This window comes from Notolepis coatsorum (assembly GCF_963971535.1).
Source record: "Notolepis coatsorum genome assembly, chromosome: 11".
Classification (NCBI taxonomy): Eukaryota; Metazoa; Chordata; class Actinopteri; order Aulopiformes; family Paralepididae; genus Notolepis; species Notolepis coatsorum.
The window spans coordinates 3,469,501-3,479,500 of record NC_140175.1 but is presented as its reverse complement, the minus strand read 5'-3'; the positions used below and the strand labels follow the sequence as shown (position 1 = coordinate 3,479,500).

Below are 10,000 nucleotides of genomic sequence, written 5' to 3'. Positions count from 1 at the left end.
AGATAGTCCTAACAGTGTTTATTATTAAGAGTCAGATAGTCCTAACAGTGTTTATTATATTAAGAGTCAGATAGTCCTAACAGTGTTTATTATTAAGAGACAGATAGTCATAACAGTTATTATAAAGAGTCAGATAGTCCTAACAGTGTTTATTATTAAGAGTCAGATAGTCCTAACAGTGTTTATTATTAAGAGTCAGATAGTCCTAACAGTGTTTATTATTAAGAGTCAGATAGTCCTAACAGTGTTTATTATTAAGAGTCAGATAGTCCTAACAGTGTTTATTATTAAGAGTCAGATAGTCCTAACAGTGTTTATTATTAAGAGTCAGACAGTCCTAACAGTGTTTATTATTAAGAGTCAGATAGTCCTAACAGTGTTTATTATTAAGAGTCAGATAGTCCTAACAGTGTTTATTATTAAGAGTCAGACAGTCCTAACAGTGTTTATTATTAAGAGTCCGATAGTCCTAACAGTGTTTATTATTAAGAGTCAGATAGTCCTAACAGTGTTTATTATTAAGAGTCAGACAGTCCTAACAGTGTTTATTATTAAGAGTCAGACAGTCCTAACAGTGTTTATTATTAAGAGTCAGATAGTCCTAACAGTGTTTATTATTAAGAGTCAGACAGTCCTAACAGTGTTTATTATTAAGAGTCAGATAGTCCTAACAGTGTTTATTATTAAGAGTCAGACAGTCCTAACAGTGTTTATTATTAAGAGTCAGATAGTCCTAACAGTGTTTATTATTAAGAGTCAGATAGTCCTAACAGTGTTTATTATTAAGAGTCAGATAGTCCTAACAGTGTTTATTGTTAAGAGTCAGATAGTCCTAACAGTGTTTATTATTAAGAGTCAGACAGTCCTAACAGTGTTTATTATTAAGAGTCAGATAGTCCTAACAGTGTTTATTATTAAGAGTCAGACAGTCCTAACAGTGTTTATTATTAAGAGTCAGACAGTCCTAACAGTGTTTATTATTAAGAGTCAGATAGTCCTAACAGTGTTTATTATTAAGAGTCAGACAGTCCTAACAGTGTTTATTATTAAGAGTCAGATAGTCCTAACAGTGTTTATTATTAAGAGTCAGATAGTCCTAACAGTGTTTATTATTAAGAGTCAGATAGTCCTAACAGTGTTTATCATTAAGAATCAGATAGTCCTAACAGTGTTTATTAGTAAGAGTCAGATAGTCCTAACAGTGTTTATTATTAAGAGTCAGATAGTCCTAACAGTGTTTATCATTAAGAGTCAGATAGTCCTAACAGTGTTATTATTAAGAGTCAGATAGTCCTAACAGTGTTTATTATTAAGAGTCAGATAGTCCTAACAGTGTTTATCATTAAGAGTCAGATAGTCCTAACAGTGTTATTATTAAGAGTCAGATAGTCCTAACAGTGTTTATTATTAAGAGTCAGATAGTCCTAACAGTGTTATTATTAAGAGTCAGATAGTCCTAACAGTGTTTATTATTAACACATTCAGGGCCACTGGGATGCGTCTAATAAATCTCTAGAGGACCAGCAAATGTAAACAGACGTGGGGCTGTTTGTAGAGCTAAATCTATACTTTATAGTATTGCTATCTGTCCATTCTCATTGTCAATTGGGACCATAAACCGTCCCTTCAAAATGGATTAAAGAATTTTTTTTTTCATCAATACGTTCTCATTTTATAGCGCCGTGAATATAAGCGTTATACGGCATTTGGTCTAGTATATTTCCTGGAAGGCGAGATAAAGGGCTAATAGCTACTAACGTTATATCCAATGGCATTTCCGTTATACAAAAGCTACAGTTAAAACTCAAACTGCATATGATCGGTATGATCCTCAAGCATGTATGCATGAAAGGGGGGGGGGGGGGGGGCGGGGGACGTCGTTTCTGATTATTGATTACCAATAACCGTGTTCGTCTAAGTAGCCACATACGCTGGTTGGCTGGTTGAGTATCATAGCAAGCTTTGATCAGCATGTAATTAAGTGAAAAAGATCTTACCATGAGCCGGTTGGATCCCCCCGAGCATTTCCCCGTTATCGATCGCCATCTGGTAGATCGATATGTCCATTGGCTGATGATAAATCCCCTTATTGCATAGTGAAATCCGCAATCCAAAACGTATCCCGTGCAACAGACGATAGCTATCGCTTCAGATGAGTAGAAAACTACATTAGAGATAAAAAAATAAGACAACTTCTGCCACAGGGAACACTCTATTATCGCGATAGCGCCCCTAGAGGATCTGGCCGGTATTGCACTTTGGCGAATTCAAAGAGTAGGGTACATCTGCAAGTGCCGCTCGCGACCCTTGAATAGGTTATTAAAATGAATAAAAGCCAAAACAACTTGCCACGGGATATATCCGTCCTTCTGTCCACAACAGAAGGACGTGGTCGGGCGCCATTGTGTTAAGAGTCAAGATAGTCCTAACAGTGTTTATCATTAAGAGTCGTGTTGGGGGGGGGGGGGGGGGGGGGGGGAAGAAGAGACAACGACTTATTTTCATTGTACTGTACTTGTGCTGTATGATGACGATACATTTGAATCTAATGTATTATGTAATCTAATGTAATGTAATCTTGTCACTGGTGTCACCAGTAAATCCCACCTGGCCATCGTCCAGAAGGTGAACAACGAGGGGGAGGGAGACCCGTTCTACGAGGTGCTGGGATTGGTCACTTTAGAGGACGTCATCGAGGAGATCATCAAATCAGAGATCCTGGACGAGTCCGACCTTTACAGTGAGTCAGACGCGCCATACACACACACACACACGCACACACACACACACACACACACACACACACACACACACACACACACACGTTTCTATCCGAGTTGTGGTTGTTTGAGCGGACAGCGTCGTGTTGTGAATCAAAGCAGATGAGACACAATGAGCTCAGCTCAGGGTTTTAGATGTAGAAGAGCTGGATCCTCCACTGCTGCGTGAGGCGTCGTGAAGCAGGCTGCGACACGAGGAGATATATTATTAAACAGTGTGAGTGGACTGCTGTGTCAGTTATATTATAGACCAGAGCAGACGGGAGAGTCACAGTATTCTAGGGCTGACCCCTATTAGTCGACTAATCGGTCGAAAGGAGCCGTAGTCGACTGCCAACCTCTTAGTCGAATACAAAAAAAATGTAAAAGAAAATTATAATATATATATTTTTTGTATCACTCTTTCCAAAGAAAAGAGGCCTAGAAGCGTGGCTAACGCTAATGGCACGCATACCAGAGGCTAACTGTCTACGGAAACAGGCACAGAGGCACTGAAAGAGGATTTCACCGTCTAATGAACACACTAGACTAGACAAATATCAAGATGTATCCATCAGTGGACCAATTGCATGCTTTTGCAGAGGACAAGAAGCCTTCAGTCGACTCCTTCAGACATTAAGCTTCACCCCCCACAGCCCAAATGGAATGATACAAAATTTAAATAAATAAAAATTTAAATATATTATATATATATATATATATATATATATATATATATATATATATATATATTTTTTTTGTCAACCAATAGTCGACTAACGGCAATTTTGGCCAATCATAGTCGACCATCCAAATCCTTAGTCGGGGACAGCCCTAATATTTACATCACTCTCTTCAGAACCACCATCATATACCATCATCACCTAAATGGACTACAATGTTCAGACGTTTTTTTTTACTCTTACTCATAGTACATATTCAAATTCTGTATTGCTTAATTATTTATCTTTCTCATATTTCTATATTCAGAGTTAATTATATTGTTTACACCGTTTATTTTTCTCATATTTTTATATTCAGATCTAATTTCATTGCCTCTATTTATGTCTTTCTACTATTATTACCCTGCCCATACCTGTACCCCCCCCCCCCTCCCTCCTGCTATGAAGCTTCTATCCCCAGGCCATCAGGATGCTCAACGAACAATAATTAAGCATTACATCACACGCAGGAGTGGTTTGTGACCAATAAACCATGCCTAGGGGTGGTTGTTAGGCCCGAGGCGCAGCCGAGGGTCGTTAGACCCCCCTAGGCATGGTTTATTGGTCACAAATCACGACTGCACGTGGTGTAAAGCTTTTATACAACTGCCAGATTCATCCAACCTTATTTCTATACAATAAACACACATTAATCGAAGATTTATTGAAAAAACCATCCGCCAGAAAAAGTAGTTCCCACAACTCCATGTGGAAGCAGCTTGAAGTGCATCCAACCAAACTAACACATCCAACTGTGTATTATTGGAATGATTGAGAGAAGTTGCCTCATGTGGAAGCAGCTTGAAGTGCATCCAACCAACTAACACATCCAACTGTGTATTATTGGAATGATTGATTGAAAATTTATTAAAACGTTTTCTTTGCCCTATAGGAAAAAAACGTTTTCTTCGCCCTATTTTTTTATTTATTTCTTTTAGCCTAAACTTAACCAGTTGGAAACCAGGGGTACAGTAATAAAATTAGCAATCAACCAATCAATCAATTCAATAGACCATGCTCACTTAAAACAGCGCTGCTTCTCTCTCAGTCTGACTCCCCCGCTGTTGCAGACAGGAGTGTGTGTGTGTGTGTGTGCGTGTGTGTGTGTGTGTGTGTGTGTGTCACAGTGTGTGTGTGCGTGTGTGTATGTGTGTGTGTGTGTGTGTGTGTGTGTGTGTGTGTGTGTGTGTGTGTATGTGTGTGTGTGTGTTTGTGGGTACGCCAGTGTCGGACAGTGTGAGAGAGAACGCTGCAAGAAAGTAGGAAGGAAGAAATTTAAATCAATCAATTAATCTATCAATCAATCCGCGATTTTTCTTTTGTTCTAGATTGAGTCAAGACCCATCAATTACATCATCCAACATTGTTTAAAATACTAACACATTCCCCTTGACAGAATCGCTTCATATTTAGTCGTTATGGTGCTTTCAACATAACCATTTGATCTCCGCGATCCTGTTTTCTCCCGGAGTGAGCCGGGGAGGGTTATGTGATTTGGTTGTGGGCGGGTCCTGAGCCCAGGACCGTGGATTGTTGTCAATAAAGACGTGTGAATGGCCAATCAGAATCGAGAAATTTGCATGCCGTTGTATAACACTATGTAACAACCATCAAATGCACTCACAGCACACACATCCACACGCACACACTCACTCTAAACATACAACTCACTGCAGCACCCACTTTACACACTTTAGTACACCTAAGCACAATTTATATTTATCTGTAAAGAATTTGCACTACAAACCCATACCTCATTACACCTACTGTAAATTATATTGTACTTAAATTGTACCTCATCCCACTTCTGCTTTGCACTGTATAGTATATTGTATGGTAACTCAGTTACTTCTACTTCCACTCTACATAGAGCATTGTATGTATATTATGTATATACTAAACATTTGTGTCTACGTACTTGACTTCTATTTTATACTTGCTATACTTATTTTATTATCTATCTTTGCCTAGCACAGTCTCTGGAGCGAAACAGTAAGAAGCATTTTGTATAAAAGTATTCTGTACTTCTGTATGACAACTAATAAAGAAACTTGAACTTGGAGAATAAAGGAATATCTTATCTTATCTTATCTTATCTCATCTCATCTCTCTCCAGCCGACAACAGCAACAGGAAGAGAGTGGACCGCAACAAGAACAAGCGCGACTTCTCTGCCTTCAAGAACGAGACGGAGAGCAACGTGAAGATCTCCCCTCAGCTGATGCTGGCGGCCCACCGGTTCATGGCCACAGGTGGGAACGCTGGGGACGCTGGGAACACTGGGAATACTGAGGAACACTGGGAACACTGAGGACACTGGGGATACTGGGAATTAGGGGTGGACGGTATAAACGGTATACGGTATAAACGGTATTAATTTGCTCTACGGTATGGATTTTGACTATACTGTGTAACCGGTAGAGCAGCTCTAAAATAGCAATGACGTCATGTAACCACAGCGCAACTATTTCAATCGCATTTGCCCCTAAAAATAGATAGAATTAGTCATAGATAATAGATATGTGCAAACTGGAAAAAGTTATTTAGGAGGCTTCGCGCAGTGGGCGTGTCAACACGCAATTGTCATTTCATAATAAACGCATATCACCGCGGCGCACAGCAAGTTTCAATTTCAGTTCCTGGCATTTTTAACCAGTGGAGAAAGGTAAGAGATTTCACTATCGTTTTTCTTATATGAATTATTCTACGTTAATAAAACATACCTGGTGATCAACTACAGTTTGCTGTAAACATATGTGTGTAGTGTTATGATAACGACGGCTGCAGCGGGAGGACGGCTGCAGCAGTGGATTTGCGAATAGCATGCAGCTGCAGAGCCGCAGAGCCAGGGGCGCTTTCAGGTCTGGTCACAGGCCCGTCAAACAGCGCCCCCCCCACCCAACGGCTGAATTGCCAATGGCTGAATTGGAGTATTGCACAGTGCAATACTCCAATTCAGCCATTGGCAATTCAGCCGTTGGGTGGGGGGGCGCTGTTGAGCGGGCCTGTGACCAGACCTGAAAGCGCCCCTGGCTCTGCGGCTCTGCAGCTACATATGCTTCTAGCAAAATCCAGCATCCAGCCCCGCTGTTTGCAATGGGAGCAGCACGGAGTCTCGACTCGGGACTTATTTTATTTGGAATATAATGACTTTATACGCAAAAGTAGCCTAGTTTTAAGTTAAAATATTATAAATCTACATGCCTTGAGGATGTCATTCTTTATATAGCCTGCCTATCAGGCAAAAAAAATTATTCGAACAGAAACACTGATACCGTGATATATACCGTTACCGTCTATGCTTCAAATTATACCGTGATATACATTTTAGACCATACCGTCCACCCCTACTGGGAATACTGAGGACAGTTCCTCTCCCAGCAGACAGGCAGAATGTCATTCAACAGTCTCTCAGCCTTTAATCAGGGCCTGGGGTTAAAGCAACATGCCAACAGTATGTCACATGTGTGTCTGGAAGTGGAAAGAAAGGCTGGGTAATGGAAAGTCGAGTTAGTAGAAAGTCTGTAAAGTATTGGTAGTGGAAAGTCTGATTAGTGTAAAGTCTGGGGAGTGGAAAGGCTGTAATGTTAAACTAGGGCCAGAGGCTACGAGCATAAAGACGGTTTGTCTTTATTATAGCAGAATTATGTAACGTCTCTAGGGGTGTTTAACGGTGCACAGAAGCCACGGTTCGGTACGTACCTCGGTTTTGGGGTCACGGTTCGGTACAACAGGAAAGAAATATGTATAATAATTATTATATATTTATAATTGTTATAAAAATAATTATTAAATATAATAGTTTTTTTATTAAGTTATACTCCGTTCCACCTAGGCTTGCTGCGGTGGTCGGTGATACCGGTGTCATTCTGTGTTCAGGGATCCACTGAGTAAATTAACCCTTTCACTGCCACACGACAGAAGGTTAAATGCGGAGCTAATGATGCTAATGATGGAGCATCGCCGTCTGTTGTGTGATAGTAAAGGGCTAACCTTCTGTATTGTCACAGTGAAAGGGTTAACTGGCTGTCGTGTGGCAGTGAAAGGGTTAATTGCCTCCCACCCCACCCCCACCGGTGTATGCTTTCAGTTTCAGTTTCACTTCTAGAGTAGATTTAACTTCCCGTGAAGCAGAGAAAGAAGACTCTAGAGAAGAGATGCCATGTGACACAACAATGGCAGAGGATTAGGGATGCTCGATATTGGCTTTTTTACCGATACTGATATTCCGATATTGTCCAACTCTTAATTTCCGATACCGATATCAACCGATATCAACCGATACCGATATATGCAGGGTTTTCCCCCCCAAAAAACTGAATAATTTCAGGTAACTAATAATTTCACTGGATTTATATATAACAAATATTGTTATTGTTTTTTTCTTTTTTCAAACCGATACCGATATTTTCCGATATCACATTTTACCGCCGATATCGGCCGATAATATCGGTCGGCCGATAATATCGGACATCCCTACAGAGGATTGATCACTATTTTGGATTTAAACACCGCAGCTCGACTGGAGAGGAGCTCAGAGGACCAGTCCAGATCAGCAAAAGTACTTTTGCGTGTTTCTTTTTTTCTCTCTCTCTGATCAGCTGTGAGGGGAAAGTAGTGGAAGAAAGTTGGTGTGTGTGTGTGTGTGTGTGTGTGTTTCGATTGGTTAACATTATTTAAAGCGACCAAGAAAAGGATGGACACTTTCAACGTATTGTAATGACCCTGCTGTGTTACAAACATCGTTCGTCTCGTTCGCAAACCGTGCGCGGTTGTTAATTTGTTCTGTCGGCTTGTCATCATTGTCGGCTTTAACGTTTTATTCATCGTCTAAAAATGTGGCAATACAAGCGTGATATTCAACGTTAAAGATCAAAGTAAGCCAGTGTAAAGTAAAGTAAAGATATTGAGCATACATTTGTGAAATGTGCAACACTAGATTCACCTAGTGTCGTATGTGAGACGTATTCGTCGTTTGGCTGGACGTACCGAACTGTGACGTCCGTACCGTGAAGTCGCGGGACCAATACATAATAATAATAATAATAATAATAATAATAATAATAATAATAATAATAATAATAATAATAATAATAATAATAATAATAACTTTATTTGTATAGCACTTTTCATACAGAGGTTGCTGTTCAAAGTGCTTCACAACAGTAAAAAAAATACAGGCATAAGCGAGCATAAAAAAGATAGACAGGTAGCAAGGTGAGGTAAATCAGTGTTTCACATTAGGATCTAGCATCCCAATAGGCTCTCTGTTTACAGTTTCATTCAGTAATACAAATAATAAAAATTGTTTTAAATGATTCAGTTTAAAAATAGTCTAAGAATTATGAAATAGAACGGACATACAACAGGGTATTTAACATGTACCGTTACACCCCATCACCCCATCCACTAGAAGTCTTTAGACACATTTCAAGTCGGGTCCATTTAATTCGTATAGCACAGTTGACAAAGTGCTGAACAGTTTGCATAAAAGAAAATCAAGGTACTATCGTTTAAAACATGAATACATTAACCCTTTCACTGCCACTCTACCAAAAGGTTAACCCTTTCACTGTGACACTACAGAAGGATAACCCTTTCACTGCCACACGACAGAAGGTTAACCCTTTACTATCACACTACAGACTGTTAACCGTCTGTAGTGTGATAGTAAAGGGTTAACCTTCTGTCGTGTGGCAGTGAAAGGGTTAAAATCACATTTAAAACTGGGCAGGATCTCGGGTTCAGCGGCGCGGAGTCGCTTCTACCATTCTAACCATCCCTCTCCTCCCTCCTCCTTCTCTTGCTTCTCCTTCATCTCTTCTTCCTCCTCCTCTCCTCTCCTCTTCTCTCCTCTCCTCTCCTCTTCTCTCACCCCTCCTCTCCTCTCCTCCTCTTCTCTCACCCCTCTCCTTTCTCCTCCTCTCCCCTCTCCTCTCCTCCTCTCCTCCTCCTCCTCTCTCCTCTCCTCTCCTCCTCTCCTCTCCTCTCCTCTCCTCTCCTCCTCCTCGCTCCTCTCCTCTCCTCCTCTCCTCTCCTCTCCTCTCCCTTCCTCTCCTCTCCTCTCCTCTCCTCTCCCTTCCTCTCCTCTCCTCTCCTCTCCTCTCCTCTCCTCTCCTCTCCTCTCCTCTCCTCTCCTCTCCTCTCCTCTCCTCTCCTCTCCTCTCCTCTCCTCTCCTCTCCTCTCTTCTCTCCCCTCCTCCTCTCCTCTCCTCTCCTCTCCTCTCCTCTCCTCTCCTCTCCTCTCAGAGGTGTGTGTGTTCAGCCCTCAGCTGGTCACGGAGAAGGTGTTGTTAAGGATCCTTCGACACCCAGACGTCATCCAGGAGATCAAGTTTAATGAAAACGACAAGCGTTCGTCTCAACACTTCATTTACCTGAGAGGCAAACCTGTGGACTACTTTATAATGATCCTGCAGGTACCACACACACACACACACACACACACACACACTCACTCACTCACTCACTCACTCACTCACTCACTCACTCACTCACTCACTCACTCACTCACTCACTC

At 41.0% G+C, this 10,000-nt stretch overlaps 1 protein-coding gene across 1 annotated transcript in view; it reads left to right on the top strand.

The window, feature by feature from the left end:
- LOC311236478 (metal transporter CNNM4) overlaps positions 1 to 10,000 on the top strand; it is a gene marked incomplete at its 3' end in the record, with an annotated part of 49,173 nt that overhangs the window by 16,280 nt on the left and 22,893 nt on the right. Inside the window, exons 5-7 of the mRNA XM_084324156.1 lie at positions 2,598 to 2,740; positions 5,598 to 5,732; positions 9,730 to 9,899. Coding sequence (XP_084180282.1) covers positions 2,598 to 2,740; positions 5,598 to 5,732; positions 9,730 to 9,899 — 448 coding nt within the window. The remainder of the gene's footprint in view (positions 1 to 2,597; positions 2,741 to 5,597; positions 5,733 to 9,729; positions 9,900 to 10,000) is intronic.